General features: G+C 52.6%; 1 protein-coding gene across 1 annotated transcript in view; it reads right to left on the reverse strand.

The window, feature by feature from the left end:
• The window catches only part of tmem150b (transmembrane protein 150B), a 96,534-nt gene that overhangs the window by 45,315 nt on the left and 33,202 nt on the right, over positions 1 to 18,017 (reverse strand). The window contains exon 3 of the mRNA XM_063062351.1: positions 15,361 to 15,420. Within this exon, the coding sequence (XP_062918421.1) occupies positions 15,361 to 15,420 (60 nt within the window). The remainder of the gene's footprint in view (positions 1 to 15,360; positions 15,421 to 18,017) is intronic.

Here is an 18,017-nt window from a genome sequence, read left to right on the forward strand (position 1 = left end):
ACTATGGAGGATTGGAGCAGCTCACCTGGGTATGGGGGATTGGAGCAGATCACCTGGGTATCGGGGATTGGAGCAGGTCACCTGGGTACGGGGGATTGGACCAGATCACCTAGGTACATGGGATTGGAGCAGATCACCTAGGCATGGGGACTTGGAGCAGCTCACCTGGGTTATGGTGGATTGGAGCAGATCACCTAGGTACAGGGGAATTGAGCAGATCACCTGTGTACACGGGATTTTAGCAGAACACCTGAGTACAGGGCATTGCAGCAGATCATCTGGGTATGGGGGATTGGAGCTGATCGCCTGGTTGCAGGGGATTGGAGCAGATCACCTGGGTTATGGGGATTGGAGCAGATCACCTTGGTACAGGGGATTCGAGTAGCTCACCTGGGTATGGGGGATTGAGGCAGATAACCTGGGGACTGGGGATTGGAACAGATCACCTGGGTATGGTGGATTGGAGCAGATCACCTGGGTACAGGTGATTGGAGCATATCACCTGGGTACAGGAAATTGGAGCAGATCACCTGGGTACGGGGGCTTGGGGCAGCTCACCTGGGTTATGGTAGATTGGAGCAGATCACATAGGCACAGGGGATTGGAGAAGATCACTTGGGTACATGGGGTTGGAGCAGAACACCTGGGTACTGGGGATTGGAACAGATCACCTGGGTATGGGGGATTGGAGCAGATCACCTGGATAAAGGGGGTTGGAGCAGATCACCTGGGTTATTGGGATTGGAGCGGATCACCTGGGTACGGTGGATTGGAGCAGATCACCTGGGTTATGGGGGTTAGAGCAGATCACCTAGGTATGGGGGGTTGGACAGGTCACCTGGGTACAGGAGATTGGAGCAGATCACCTGGGTACAGTGGATTGGAGCAGGTCAGCTGGGTACAGGAGATTGGAGCAGATCACATGGATACGGGGGACTGGATCAGAATACCTGGGTAAGGGGGACAGGAGCGAATCACCTGAGTTATGGGGATTGGAGCAGATCATCTGCGTACAAGGGATTGGAGTAGTTCACTTGGGTACAGGGGATTGGAGCAGATCACCTGGGTACAGGGGATTGGAGCAGATCACCTGGTTACGGGGGATTGGAGCAGATCACCTGGGTACGGGGGATTGGAGCAGGTCACCTGGGTATGGGGGATTGGAGCAGGTCACCTGGGTACAGGTGATTGGAGCAGATCACCTGGGTCTGGGGGCTTGGATCAGCTCACCTGGGTTATGGAGGATTGGAGCAGATCACCTGGGTACAGGGTAATGGAATTGATCAGTTGGGTACACGGGATGGAGCAGAACACCTGAGTACAGGGCATTGTAGCAGATCACCTGGGTATGAGGGGTTGGAGCTGATCACCTGGGTACAGGGATTGGAGCAGATCACCTGGGTTATGGGGATTGGAGCAGATCACCTGGATACGGCAGATTGGTGCAGAGCACCTGGGTTATGCTGATTAGAGCAGCTCACTTGGGAACAGGGGATTGGAGCAGAACACCTGAGTACAGGGGATTGGAGCAGATCACCTGGGTACAGAGGGTTGGAGCAGTTCACCTGGGCATGGGGGCTTGGAGCAGCTCACCTGGATTATGGTGGATTGGAGCGGATCACCTAGGTACAGGGGAATTCAACAGATCACCTGTGTACACGGGATTGTAGCAGAACACCTGAGTATAGGGCATTGGAGCAGATCATCTGGGTATCGGGGATTGGAGCTGATCACCTGGTTACAGGGGATTGGAGCAGATCACCTGGGTTATGGGGATTGGAGCAGATCACCTTGGTACAGGGGATTCGAGTAGCTCACCTGGGTATGGGGGATAAAGGCAGATCACCTGGGTACTAGGGATTGGAACAGATCACATCTGTATGGGGGATTGGAGCTGATCACCTGGTTACAGGGGATTGGAGCAGATCACCTGGGTTATGGGGATTGGAGCAGATCAGCTGGGTAAAGGAGATTGGAGCAGATCGTCTGGGTCATGGGGATTGGAGCAGATCACCTGGGTACGGCGGATTGGACAGGTCACCTGGTTACAGCAGATTGGAACAGATCACCTGGATATGGGGGCTTGGAGCAGCTCACCTGGGTTGTGGGGGATTGGAGCAGATCACCTGGGTGCAGGGGAATGGAGCAGATCACATGGGTACAGGGAATTGGAGCAGAACACCTGAGTACAGGACATTGGAGTAGCTCACCTGGGTATGGGGGATTGAGGCAGATCACATGGGTACTGGGGATTGGAACAGATCACCAGGGTATGGGGGATTGGAGCAGATCATCTGGATACGGCAGATTGGAGTTGCTCACCTGGGTATGGGGGATTGGAGCAGATTACCTGGGTAAAGGGGATTGGAGAAGATCGTCTGGATATGGGGGATTGGAGCAGATCAGCTGGGTACAGAGGGTTGGAGCAGATCACCAGGGTATGGGGGATTGGAGCAGATCACCTGGGTTATGGCGATTGGAGCAGGTCACCTGGGTACAGGAAATTGGAGCAGATCACCTGGGTACGGGAGATTGGACCAGATCACCTGGGTGCATGGGATTGGAGCAGATCACCTGGGTATGGGGCTTGGAGCAGCTCACCTGGGTTATGGTGGATCGGAGCAGATCACCTAGGTACAGGGGATTTGAGCAGATCACCTGTGTACAAGGGATTGTAGCAGAACACCTGAGTGCAGGGCATTGGAGCAGATCATCTGGGTATGGGGGATTGGAGCTGATCACCTGGTTACAGGGGATTGGACAATATCACCTGGGTAAAGGGGATTGGAGTAGATCGTCTGGGTTATGGGGATTGGAGCAGATCACCTGGGTACGGCGGATTGGACAGGTCACCTGGGACCAGGAGATTGGAGCAGATCACCTGGGTACAGGGGATTGGAGCAGATCACCTAGGTATCAGGGATTGGCGCATATCACCTGATTACAGGGGATTGGAACAGATCACCTGGATATGGGGGCTTGGAGCAGCTCACCTGGGTTGTGGGGGATTGGAGCAGATCACCTGGGTACAGGGGATTGGAGCAGAACACCTGAGTACAGGACATTGGAGTAGCTCACCTGGGTATGGGGGATTGAGGCAGATCACCTGGGTACTGGGGATTGGAACAGATCACCAGGGTATGGGAGATTGGAGCAGATCATCTGGGTACATGGAATTGGAGCAGATCACCTGGGTATGGGGGCTTGGAGCAGCTCACCTGGGTTATGGTGGATCGGAGCAGATCACCTAGGTACAGGGGATTTGAGCAGATCACCTGTGTTCACGGGATTGTAGCAGAACACCTGAGTGCAGGGCATTGGAGCAGATCATCTGGGTATGTGCGATTGGAGCAGATTACCTGGGTAAAAGAGATTGGAGAAGATCGTCTGGATATGGGGGATTGGAGCAGGTCAGCTGGGTACAGAGGGTTGGAGCAGATCACCAGGGTATGGGGGATTGGAGCAGATCACCTGGGTTATGGCGATTGGAGCAGGTCACCTGGGTACAGGAAATTGGAGCAGATCACGTGGGTACGGGGGATTGGACCAGATCACCTGGGTACATGGGATTGGAGCAGATCACCTGGGTATGGGGGCTTGGAGCAGCTCACATGGGTTATGGTGGATCGGAGCAGATCACCTAGGTACAGGGGATTTGAGCAGATCACCTGTGTACACGGGATTGTAGCAGAACACCTGAGTGCAGGACATTGGAGCAGATCATCTGGGTATGGGCGATTGGAGCAGATTACCTGGGTAAAGGGGATTGGACAATATCACCTGGGTTATGGTAATTAGAGCAGCTCACTTGGGTACAGGGGATTGGAGCAGAACACCTGAGTACAGGGGATTGGAGCAGATCATCTGGGTATGGGGGATTGGAGCTGATCACCTGGTTACAGGGGATTGGATAATATCACCTGGGTAAAGGGGATTGGAGTAGATCGTCTGGGTTATGGGGATTGGAGCATATCACCTGGGTACGGCGGATTGGACAGGTCACCTGGGACCAGGAGATTGGAGCAGATCACCTGGGTACAGGGGATTGGAGCAGATCACCTAAGTATCAGGGATTGGCGCATATCACCTGATTACAGGGGATTGGAACAGATCACCTGGATATGGGGGCTTGGAGCAGCTCACCTGGGTTGTGGGGGATTGGAGCAGATCACCTGGGTGCAGGGAATGGAGCAGATCACCTGGGTACAGGGGATTGGAGCAGAACACCTGAGTACAGGACATTGGAGTAGCTCACCTGGGTATGGGGGATTGAAGCAGATCACCTGGGTACTGGGGATTGGAACAGATCACCAGGGTATGGGGGATTGGAGCAGATCATCTGGATACTGCAGATTGGAGTAGCTCACCTGGGTACCGGGGATTGGAGCAGATTACCTGGGTAAAGGGGATTGGAGAAGGTCGTCTGGATATGGGGGATTGGAGCAGGTCAGCTGGGTACAGAGGGTTGGAGCAGATCACCAGGGTATGGGGGATTGGAGCAGATCACCTGGGTTATGGCGATTGGAGCAGGTCACCTGGGTACAGGAAATTGGAGCAGATCACCTGGTTACGGGGGATTGGACCAGATCACCTGGGTACATGGGATTGGAGCAGATCACCTGGGTATGGGGGCTTGGCGCAGCTCACCTGGGTTATGGTCGATCGGAGCAGATCACCTAGGTACAGGGGATTTGAGCAGATCACCTGTGTACACGGGATTGTAGCAGAACACCTGAGTGCAGGACATTGGAGCAGATCATCTGGGTATGGGCGATTGGAGCAGATTACCTGGGTAAAGGGGATTGGACAATATCACCTGGGTTATGGTAATTAGAGCAGCTCACTTGGGTACAGGGGATTGGAGCAGAACACCTGAGTACAGGGGATTGGAGCAGATCATCTGGGTATGGGGGATTGGAGCTGATCACCTGGTTACAGGGGATTGGATAATATCACCTGGGTGAAGAGGATTGGAGTAGATCATCTGGGTTATGGGGATTGGAGCAGATCACCTGGGTACGGCGGATTGGACAGGTCACCTGGGACCAGGAGATTGGAGCAGATCACCTGGGTACAGGGGATTGGAGCAGATCACCTAAGTATCAGGGATTGGCGCATATCACCTGATTACAGGGGATTGGAACAGATCACCTGGATATGGGGGCTTGGAGCAGCTCACCTGGGTTGTGGGGGATTGGAGCAGATCACCTGGGTGCAGGGAATGGAGCAGATCACCTGGGTACAGGGGATTGGAGCAGAACACCTGAGTACAGGACATTGGAGTAGCTCACCTGGGTATGGGGGATTGAAGCAGATCACCTGGGTACTGGGGATTGGAACAGATCACCAGGGTATGGGGGATTGGAGCAGATCACCTGTGTACACGGGATTGTAGCAGAACACCTGAGTGCAGGGCATTGGAGCAGATCATCTGGGTATGGGCGATTGGAGCAGATTACCTGGGTAAAGGAGATTGGAGAAGATCGCCTGGATATGGGGGATTGGAGCAGGTCAGCTGGGTACAGAGAGTTGGAGCAGATCAACAGGGTATGGGGGATTGGAGCAGATCACCTGGGTTATGGCGATTGGAGCAGGTCACCTGGGTACAGGAAATTGGAGCAGATCACCTGGGTACAGGGGATTGGAGCAGAACACCTGAGTACAGGACATTGGAGTAGCTCACCTGGGTATGGGGGATTGAGGCAGATCACCTGGGTACTGGGGATTGGAACAGATCACCAGGGTATGGGGGATTGGAGTAGCTCACCTGGGTATGGGGGATTGGAGCAGATTACCTGGGTAAAGGGGATTGGAGAAGATTGTCTGGATATGGGGGAGTGGAGCATATCAGCTGGGTACAGAGGGTTGGAGCAGATCACCAGGGTATGGGGGATTGGAGCAGATCACCTGGGTTATGGCGATTGGAGCAGGTCACCTGGGTACAGGAAATTGGAGCAGATCACCTGGGTACGGGGGATTGGACCAGATCACCTGGGTACATGGGATCGGAGCAGATCACCTGGGTATGGGGGCTTGGAGCAGCTCACCTGGGTTATGGTGGATCGGAGCAGATCACCTAGGTACAGGGGATTTGAGCAGATCACCTGTGTACACGGGATTGTAGCAGAACACCTGAGTGCAGGACATTGGAGCAGATCATCTGGGTATGGGCGATTGGAGCAGATTACCTGGGTAAAGGGGATTGGAGAAGATCGTCTGGATATGGGGGATTGAAGCAGGTCAGCTGGGTACAGAGGGTTGGAGCAGATCACCAGGGTATGGGGGATTGGAGCAGATCACCTGGGTTATGGTGGATCGGAGCAGATCACCTAGGTACAGGGGATTTGAGCAGATCACCTGTGTACACGGGATTGTAGCAGAACACCTAAGTGCAGGGCATTGGAGCAGATCATCTGGGTATGGGGGATTGGAGCTGATCACCTGGTTACAGGGGATTGGACAATATCACCTGGGTTATGGTAATTAGAGCAGCTCACTTGGGTACAGGGGATTGGAGCAGAACACCTGAGTACAGGGGATTGGAGCAGATCACCTGGGTACAGAGGGTTGGAGCAGATCACCAGGGTATGGGGGATTGGAGCAGATCACCTGGGTTATGGCGATTGGAGCAGGTCACCTGGGTACAGGAAATTGGAGCAGATCACCTGGGTACGGGGGATTGGACCAGATCACCTGGGTACATGGGATTGGAGCAGATCACCTGGGTATGGGGGCTTGGAGCAGCTCACCTGGGTTATGGTGGATCGGAGCAGATCACCTAGGTACAGGGGATTTGAGCAGATCACCTGTGTACACGGGATTGTAGCAGAACACCTGAGTGCAGGACATTGGAGCAGATCATCTGGGTATGGGCGATTGGAGCAGATTACCTGGGTAAAGGGGATTGGAGAAGATCATCTGGATATGGGGGATTGGAGCAGGTCAGCTGGGTACAGAGGGTTGGAGCAGATCACCAGGGTATGGGGGATTGGAGCAGATCACCTGGATATGGGGGCTTGGAGCAGCTCACCTGGGTTATGGAGGATTGGAGCAGATCACCTGGGTACAGGGGAATTGAGCAGATCACCTGGTACACCGGATTGTAGCAGAACACCTGAGCACAGGGCATTGGAACAGATCATCTGGGTATGGGGGATTGGAGCTGATCCCCTGGGTACAGGGGATTGGAGCAGATCACCTGGTTTATGGGGATTGGATCAGATCACATTGCTATAGGGGATTCGAGTAGCTCACCTGGGTATGGGGGGTTGAGGCAGATCACCTGGGTAGTGGGGATTGGATCAGATACCTGGATAAGGGGGATTGGAGCATATCACCTGGATACAGGAGATTGGAGCAGATCACCTGGCTATGGGGGCTTGGAGCATCTCACCTGGGTTATGGAGGATTGGAGAAGATCACCTGGGTACAGGGGAATGGAGCAGATCAGCTGTGTACACAGGATTGGAGCAGAACACCTGAGTACAGGGCATTGGAGCAGATAACCTGGGTATGAAGGGTTGGAGCTGATCACCTGGGTGCAGGGATTGGAGCAGATCACCTGGATTATGGGGATTGGAGCAGGTCACCTGGGTACAGCAGATTGCAGCAGATCACATGGATATGGGGGATTGGATCAGTTCACCTGGGTATGGGGGATTGGAGCATATCACCTGGGTACAGGAAATTGGAGCAGATCACCTGGGTACGGGGGATTGGAGCAGATCACCTGGGTATGGGGGCTTGGAGCAGCTCACCTGAGTTATGGTGGATTGGAGCAGATCACCTAGGTACAGGGGAATTGAGCAGATCACCTGGGTACACGGGATTGTAGCAGTACACCTGAGTACAGGGCATTGGAGCAGATCACCTGGGTACAGGGAATTGGAGCAGATCACCTGGATTATGGGGATTGGAGCAGATCGCCTGGGTTATGGGGATTGGAGCAGATCACCTCAGTACAGGGGATTGGAACAGATCACCTGATTACAAGGGGTTTGGAGCAGGTCACCTGGGTTTGGGGTCTTGGAGCAGCTCACCTGGGTTATGGGGGATTGGAGCAGATCACCTGGGTATGGGGGATTGGAGCAGATCACCTGGATATGGGGGCTTGGAGCAGCTCACCTGGGTTATGGTGGATTGGAGCAGATCACCTAGGTACAGGGGAATTGAGCAGATCACCTGGGTACACGGGATTGTAGCAGTACACCTGAGTACAGGGCATTGGAGCAGATCATCTGGGTATGGGGGATTGGAGCAGATCACCTGGGTTATGGGGATTGGAGCAGATCACCTTGGTACAGGGGATTCGAGTAGCTCACCTGGGTATGGGGGATTGAGGCAGATCACCTGGGTACTGGGGATTGGAACAGATCATCTGGGTATGGGGGATTGGAGCAGATCACCTTGATGCGGGGGATTGGAGCAGATCCCCTGGGAATGGCGGATTGGAGCAGATCACCTGCGTTATGGGGATTGGAGCAGATCACCTGGGTTATGGGGATTAGAGCAGCTCACCTGGGTACAGGGGATTGGAGCAGATCACCTGGTTACGGTGGATTGCAGCTGATCACCTGCGTTATGGGGATTGGAGCAGATCACCTAGGTAAGGTGGCTGGAGCAGATCATCTGATACAGGGGATTGGAGCAGATCACCTGGGTATGGGAGAATGGAGCACATCACCACGATATGGGGGATTGGAGCAGATCACCTGGGTTCAGGGGATTGGAGCAGATCCCCTGGGAATGGCGGATTGGAGCAGATCACCTGGGTATCGGGGATTGGAGCAGATCACCTAGCTATGGGGGTTTGGAGCTGATCACCTGGGTACCGGGGATTGGAGCAGATCACCTGGGTACGGGGGATTGAAGCATCTTACCTGGGTATGGGGGATTAGAGCAGCTCACCTGGGCTATTGGGGATTGGAGCAGATCACCTGGGTACAGGGGAATGGAGCAGGTCACCTGGATACACAGGATTGGAGCAGAACACCTGAGTACAGTGCATTGGAGCAGATCATCTGGGTATGGGGGATTGGAGCTGATCACCTAGGTACAGGGGAATTGATCAGATCACCAGGGTATGGGGGGGGTTGAGGCAGATCACCTGGGCACTGGGGATTGGAACAGATCACCTGGGTATGGGGAATTGGAGCAAATCACCAGTGTAAGGGGGATTGGAGCATATCACCTGGGTTATGGAGGATTGGAGCAGATCACCTGGGTACAGGGCAATGGAGCAGATCACCTGGGTACACAGGATTGGAGCAGAACACCTGAGTACAGGGCATTGGAGCAGATAACCTGGGTATGGGGGGTTGGAGCTGATCACCTGGGTACAGGGGATTGGAACAGATCACCTGGGTATGGGGGATTGGAGCAGATCACCTGGGTACGGGGGATTGGAGCAGGTCACCTGGGTACAGGAGATTGGAGCAGATCACATGGATACGGGGGATTGGATCAGATCACCTGGGTAAGGGGGATTGGAGCATATCACCTGGGTACAGGAGATTGGAGCAGATCACCTGGGTATGGGGGCTTGGAGCAGCTCACCTGGGTTATGGAGGATTGGAGCAGATCTCCTGGGTACAGGGCAATGGAGCAGATCACCTGGGTACACGGGATTGGAGCAGAACACCTGAGTACAGGGCATTGGAGCAGATAACCTGGGTATGGGGGGTTGGAGCTGATCACCTGGGTTATGGGGATTGGAGCAGATCACCTTGGTACAGGGGATTCGAGTAGCTCACCTGGGTATGGGGGATTGGAGCAGATCACCTGGGTACAGGAGATTGCAGCAGATCACATGGGTTATGGGGATCGGAGCAGATCACCTAGGTACAGGGGAATTGATCGGATCACCTGGGTGCACGGGATTGTAGCAGAACACCTGAGTACAGGGCATTCGAGTAGTTCACCTGGGTATGGGGGGTTGAGGCAGATCACCTGGGCACTGGGGATTGGAATAGATCACATGGGTATGGGGGATTGGAGCAGATCACCTGGGTACAGGGCAATGGAGCAGATCACCTGGGTACACGGGATTGGAGCAGAACACCTGAGTATAGGGCATTGGAGCAGATAACCTGGGTATGGGGGGGTTGGAGCTGATCACCTGGGTACAGGGGATTGCAGCAGATCACATGGGTACGGGGGATTGGATCAGATCACCTGGGTATGGGGGATTGGAGCATATCACCTGGGTGCAGGAAATTGGAGCAGAACACCTGGGTACTGGGGATTGGAGCAGATCACCTGGGTATGGGGGCTTGGAGCAGCTCACCTGGGTTATGGTGGATTGGAGCAGATCACCTAGGTACAGGGGAATGGAGCAGATCACCTGGGTACACAGGATTGTAGCAGAACACCTGGGCACTGGGGATTGGAACAGATCACCTGGGTATGGGGGATTGGAGCAGATCACCTGGGTAAAGGGGATTGGAGCAGATCGTCTGGGTTATGGGGATTGGAGCAGATCACCTGGGTATGGCAGATTGGAGCAGATCACCTGGGTTATGGGGGTTTGAGCAGATCACCTAGGTAAGGGGGATTGGACAGGTCACCTGGGTACAGGAGATTGGAGCAGATCACCTGATTACAGGGGATTGGAGCAGATCACCTGGGTATGGGGGCTTGGAGCAGTTCACCTGGGTTATGGGGATTGGAGCATATCACCTTGGTACAGGGGATTGGAGCAGATCATGTGATTACAGGGGATTGGAGCAGATCACCTGGGTATGGGGGCTTGGAGCAGTTCACCTGGGTTATGGGGATTGGAGCATATCACCTTGGTACAGGGGATTGGAGTAGCTCACCTGGGTACTCGGGATTGTAGCAGAACACCTGGGTACTGGGGATTGGAACCGATCACCTGGGTATGGGGATTGGAGCAGATCACCTGGGTAAAGGGGATTGGAGCAGATCACCTGCGTTATGGGGATTGGAGCAGCTCACCTGGGTACAGGGGATTGGATCACATCACCTGGTTATGGTGGATTGGAGCTAATCACCTGTGTTATGGGGACTGGAGCAGATCACCTAGGTAAGGTGGCTGGAGCAGATCATCTGATACAGGGGATTGGAGCAGATCACCTGGGTATGGGAGAATGGAGCACATCACCATGATATGGGGGATTGGAGCTGATCACTTGGGTACAGGGGATTGGAGCATATCACCTGGGTACAGGAGATTGGTGCAGATCACCTGGGTACGGGGGATTGGAGCAGGTCACCTGGGTACAGGGGATTGGAGCTGATTACCTGGGTATGGAGGATTGGAGCAGATCACCTGGGTACGGGGGATTGGAGCAGATCATCTGGGTTATGGCGATTGGAGCAGGTCACCTGGGTACAGAGGATTAGAGCAGATTACCTGGGTTCAGGGGATTGGAGCAGATCCCCTGGGAACGGCGGATTGGAGCAGATCACCTGGGTATCGGGGATTGGAGCATATCACCTGGGTACAGTAGATTGGAGCAGATCACCTGGGTATGGGGGATGAGACCAGATCACCTGCGTACAGGGGATTGGAGCTGATCACCTGGGTACAGGTGATTGGAGCAGATCACCTGGGTATGGGGGATTAGACCAGATCACATGCGTACAGGGGATTGGAGCTGATCACCTGGGTTATGGGGATTGGAGCAGGTCACCTGGGTATAGGGGATTGGAGCAGATCACCTGGATGCGGGGGATGGGAGCAGATCACCTGGGTACGGGGGATTGGAGCGGATCACCTCAGTACAGGGGTTGGAGAAGATCACCTGATTACAGGGGATTGGAGCAGACCACCTGGGTATGGGGGCTTGGAGCAGCTCACCTGGGTCATGGGGATTGGAGCAGATCACCTCAGTACAGGGGATTGGAGCAGATCATCTGGTTAAAGGGGAGTGGAGTAGATCACCTGGGTATGGGGGCTTGGAGCAGCTCACCTGAGTTATGGGGAATTGGAGCAGATCACCTGGGGACAGGGGAATGGAGCAGATTACCTGGGTACAGAGGACTGGAGCTGATCACCTGCATTATGGGATTGGAGCAGATCACCTGGGTAAGGTGGTTGGAGCAGATAATCTGTTACAGGGGTTGGAGCAGATCACCTGGGTAAGGGGGAATGGAGCAGATCACCTGGGTATGGGGGATTGGAGCAGATCACCTGGGTACAGGGAATTGGAGCAGATCGCCTGGGTTATGGGGATTGGAGCAGATCACCTCAGTACAGGGGATTGGAACAGATCACCTGATTACAAGGGGTTTGGAGCAGGTCACCTGGGTTTGGGGTCTTGGAGCAGCTCACCTGGGTTATGGTGGATTGGAGCAGATCACCTGGGTAAGGTGGTTGGAGCAGATCATCTGATACAGGGGTTGGAGCAGATCACCTGGGTAAGGGGGGATGGAGCAGATCACCTGGGTATGGGGGATTGGAGCAAATCACCTGGGTACAGGGAATTGGAGCAGATCGCCTGGATTATGGGGATTGGAGCAGATCGCCTGGGTTATGGGGATTGGAGCAGATCACCTCAGTACAGGGGATTGGAACAGATCACCTGATTACAAGGGGTTTGGAGCAGGTCACCTGGGTTTGGGGTCTTGGAGCAGCTCACCTGGGTTATGGGGGATTGGAGCAGATCACCTGGGTACAGGGGAATGGAGCAGATCACCTGGGTGCATGGAATTGGAGCAGAACACCTGAGTACAGGGCATTGGAGCAGATCACCTGGGTATGGGGGGTTGGAGCAGATCACCTGGGTACAGGGGATTAGAGCAGATCACATGGGTACAGGGGATTGGAGCAGATCACCAGGATATGGGGGACTGGAGCAGATCACCTGGGTACAGGGGATTAGAGCAGATCGCCTGGGTTATGGGGATTGGAGCAGATCACCTCGGTACAGGGGATTGGAACAGATCGCCTGGGTTATGGGGATTGGAGCAGATCAGCTGGGTACAGGGGATTGGAGCAGATCACCTGTGTACAGGGGATTGGAGTTGATTACCTGGGTATGGGGGATTGGAGCAGATCACCTGGGTTATGTGGATTGGAGCCGATCTCCTGAGTACAGTGGGTTGGAGCAGATCACCTGGGTACAGTAGATTGGAGCAGATTACCTGGTTACAGGGCATTGGAGCAGATCACCTGGGTACAGGGGATTGAAGCAGATCACCTGCGTATGGGAGATTAGAGCAGGTCACCTGGGTACAGGAGATTGCAGCAGATCACATGGATATGGGGGATTGGAGCAGATCACCCGGGCATGGGGGATTGGAGCATATCACCTGGGTATGAGGGATTAGAGCAGGTCACCTGGGTACGGGGGATTGGAGCAGATCACCTGGGTATGGGGGCTTGGAGCAGCTCACCTGGGCTATTGGGGATTGGAGCAGATCACCCGGGTACAGGGGAATGGAGCAGGTCACCTGGGTACACGGGATTGGAGCAGAACACCTGAGTACAGGGCATTGGAGCAGATCACCTAGCTATGGGGGGTTGGAGCTGATCACCTAGGTACAGGGGATTGGAGCAGATCACTTGGGTACGGAGGATTGAAGCAGATCACCTGGGTACGGAGGATTGAAGCAAATCACCTGGGTATGGGGGAATGGAGCAGATCACCTGGGTATGGAGGATTGGAGCAGATCACCTGGGTACGGGGGATTAGACCAGATCACCTGGCTACAGGGGATTGGAGCTGATCACCAGGGTATGGAGGATTGGAGTACATCACCTGTGTACGGGGTATTGGAGCAGATCACCTGGGTATGGGGGATTGGAGCAGATCACCTGGGTATGGGGGGTTGGAGCACATCACCTGGTTATGGGGGATTGGAGCAGATCACCTGGGTATGGGGGGTTGTAGCAGATCACCTGGGTATTGGAGATTGGAGCAGATCACCTGAGTACAGGGGTTTGGATCAGATCACCTGGGTACAGTGGATTGGAGCGGATCACTTGGGTATGGGGGATTGGAGCAGATCACCTGGGTACGAGGCTTTGGACCGGCTCACCTGGTTATGGGGGATTTGAGCAGATCACCTGGGTACAAGTGATTGGATTAGATCACCTGGGTACGAGGTGTGGGAGCAGATCACCTGGGTATGGGGGATTGGAGCAAATCACCCGGGTTATGGGGATTGGAGCAGATCACCTGGATATTGGGGATCAGAGCAGGTCACCTGGGTACGGGGGATGGGAGCAGATCACCTGGGTCCAGGATCACCTGTATATGCGGGTTTGGAGGAACTCATCTGGGAATGAAAGAATTGGAGAAGCTGGGTACAGGAGATTTTTTGGGACCGGGGAGAGGGGAACTGAGCTCAGTCGGGATGGGGCACAGAAGGAGATCATTCAGGGACAAGGGTGAGAGGAGTCTTTGGGTACAGGGTATAGGAGGAGGTTACTGAGCAACAGGGATTGAAAGAGCTGAAGGACAAGGTAGTGAAGGGGTTAGCAGATTGCTTTACAGTGCCAGTGACTCGTGTTCAAATCCTGCTGCTGTCTGTAAGGAGGCTATACGTTGTCCCTGTGAACATGTACATTTCCTTCGGATGCTCTGGTTTCCACCCACAGTTCAAAGGCATACCGATTAGTAGGTTAATTGGTCATTGTAAATTGTCTGCGATTAGCCTAGGGGTTAAATAGACGTGTTGCTGGGCGATGTGACTTGTTCGGCCAAAAGGGCCTGTTCTGCCCAGTATCTCTAAATAAACAAGCTCAACTCACTTGCAGATGGAGGTGAAAGTAGGTCACCTGGGGATCAAGAATAGGAGAGTTCCTCTGTAGATGGGGACATGAGGTGAAAGGAGCTCCTCTGGTGACAGGGGTAATAGAGAAGCTCACCTAGGAACAGGGAATTAGAACTTACCTGGGCACAGAGGAGAAAGGTGCTCAGCTCGAGACAGAGGAAAAAGGTGTTTACTTGGGCACAGATGAGAAAGGTGCTCACCTGGAGAGAGGAGAATGGTCCTCACCTGGGCACAGATGAGAAAGGTGCTCACCTGGAGAGAGAGGAGAATGGTGCTCACCTGGAGGGAGAGAAGAAAGATGTTTACCTGGGCACGGAGGAGAATGGTCCTCACCTGGGCACAGATGAGAAAGGTGCTCAGCTGGAGACAGAGGAGAAAGGTGTTTACTTGGGCACAGAGGAGAAAGGTGCTCACCTGGAGACAGAGGAGAATGGTGCTCACCTGGGGAAACAGCATTGGAGAGATCACTCAAGGACAGGGGTGAAAGAAGTTCACCTGGATACCGGGGAATAGGGGCAGGTCACCTTGGGGCAGGGGTAGGAAAAGCTCGCCTCACCTGGGGTCGAGGAACTGTAGGGAAACAATTGAGAACGTTTCACTTGATTTCCTGGTGCTCACCTGATGTAGGGGAACTCCACGGTGATGTTCACAGACTCGTTCACCACTGCCATGGAAAACCTGCAGGAAATTTACCAGCAATGACTTTGTGTGAAAGGGAAGAACTAATATTGAAATAAAGATATGAAGCGATAGAAAGACTAAAAGGGGCTAAACAGCCTCCCCACCGTCAAGAAGGGAGGCCTCAAGAAGGTGGCGTCCACCTCTACGGACATCCACTCTCCGTGACATGCCTTCCACTTGCCTTGTAACCACAGTCAGGGTCATTGATGTACTGTAATGTGACAAATAAAACTCCTCTTTTCTCTTTTGAAAGACTCAGACTCTCCACCTCTAAGGACACCCCTCTCCATGACATGCCTCCCACTCTCAGTGACATGCCTTCTACTTGTAGCTACAATCAGCGAGGAGATACAGGAGTTCCAGAGGGGTATGAGTTAGGAAGTTGAGGTCAGAAGCAAGGTAACACTTGCAGGCTTCCCCCAGCACATCCTCAGACCTGGGTCGTTGATGCAAACGGTGTACTTCATTGTCTGTTTTGATGTACTGTAATGTGACAAATAAAACTCCTTTTTCCTCTTTTCAAAGAGCCAGACTCAACAATTCAGGAGCAACTTCAATTGGTCTCAATGACTAGGAGCAGCTTTATACCTTTCCGAACAGACCATGAACCCATAAACACAACCTCACTATTTCTTTTTATTGCACTGTTTTTGTAATCTAGAGCAATTTTATCTTTGCACTGCACTGCTGCATGTATATTAAAACTGAACTAAATCAGCAACAATAAATCTGATTTTGATTCTGTTAAAGTTTAAATTGTTCCAACACAATTGCCAATCAAGCGTTGAACATTGAACTTGATGCTACAGCAATTGTTTTCCATCGCATTTCCTGTGCATATAAACCGTATACCCGTGCTACGACAGTAAATGCAGCTTTGACTTTGATCTCGACTTTGATGGTGATTATCAAGAGCTAACCAAGGTCCAAACTTGATAATAATTAAACCTCCATGGGCTTAGCTGGCTCCGGCTGACAGTAGCCGGTATGGGCCCCTATCCAGGGTTACGGATCCCACTGCCTTGTGGGTATCTTCAGGAGAAGAGAAGGCTGAGGAGTAAACCCTACACAAATCCGGAGTGGAGCCCCTAAGGTGGTTGGATGACGTATCACGTCACTTCCCGGCAGCTCCTGCAGCCAAGCTGATGCCAAATGTACTGTTCGGCATTCCTTTGGACCACATTCGCAAGGCCGAGAGGAGGATCTTGATGTCTGGGCGGCCCAGAATCTCCATATTCATCGCCCAGGTCTGCGCCCTGAGCGGGCGCCTCCATTGCCGACTTAAGACAGACGGAGCCATGACGATGATGATGTTTGACCAAACAAGGGTAAATCTAAGAAGTGGATCCACCAAAGTGATAAACAAATTAATTTTGTTTTGAAAGAGTAGTAACACATCACAACCACGGATAACTGTAAAGCTTTATACCGTCTATGATATTCATTTCAATTGTAATACTTGTGTTTTATTAAGTGCATAAACACGAACAGAAATTATTTTGTTCTCCTTGCATTAAATAACCTTGAATGCAAGCTATTTACACATAACAAGATCTCATAATAAAGATGCCACAATAAACAGATGATTTGCTTCAGTGATGTAGTCGGAGGGGAGATAGTATCATGAGGCCCCCTAGCTCTCTGCTTACTAGGGTGACTTTGTTGGTGTTGTTGGTTGGGTGGCAGGTTGGAAATTCATCTCTACCAAAGGAGAGATTGCTCTTCCCTCCGCTAGCCTGCAAGTTACCCTTGGACAAAGTTTAGCACCTGTTTAACCCCCCCGATTAGGGTCACATGAAGCCATGGGAGCAGGTGGTGGATGGTCGTATGAACCGCTGACGCATATCACAAATCCTGGTTATGTGACCGCTGACACCAGGTAGGCCATCTCTGAAGAGTATTGATAGTGGCTGGAGTCATCGGTCTTGTAAAGACACTGCCCAGAAGGAGGTAATGGCAAACCGCTTCTGTAGAAAAACTTGCCAAGAACAATTACTGTCACCATCACCCATGTCATGCAACGCGGCACATAACGATGATGGTGGTGTTGGTGTCGGAACCTCAACCACACAAGGTGATCTGTTGGAGAAGAAGACAAGAGCAGAGGAGAGCACAAGGAGATAGAAATAGAGCCAGGGACACATAGTTGGAGGGACGTCACTTTTCTGAATTCACAATGCACAGTGACAAGAATGTACCGTTTGGTAGCGTAACACTATTACAGAGCCAAAGACCTGGGTTCAATTCCAGCCACATCTGTGTGGAGTTTGCACTTTCTCCTCATGAGTTTCCACTGGGTGATCCAGCTTCCTCCCACATTCCAAAGACGAACAGCTTAGCAAGTCAATTGGGCACATGGGTGTAACCGGGTGCTATGGGGTCTTGGGCAGGAAGAGCCTGTCACTGTGCTGTGTCTACAAATAAATACAAATAAAATAAAGAGAGTCCTCACAAGAATTGTTTAAGACTTTAAGCTAATTTTCAATGAATATGCTGCAGGGAAAGTGAAGTTATTGAGAATAATATGCTCCAAGATGAAGATGTAGGATTGTAGTGGTTAATTCACTTAAATTTCTCAATTTTGGTCTTGGATA

Source organism: Mobula hypostoma, chromosome 11 (assembly GCF_963921235.1).
Source record: "Mobula hypostoma chromosome 11, sMobHyp1.1, whole genome shotgun sequence".
Taxonomy (NCBI): domain Eukaryota; kingdom Metazoa; phylum Chordata; class Chondrichthyes; order Myliobatiformes; family Myliobatidae; genus Mobula; species Mobula hypostoma.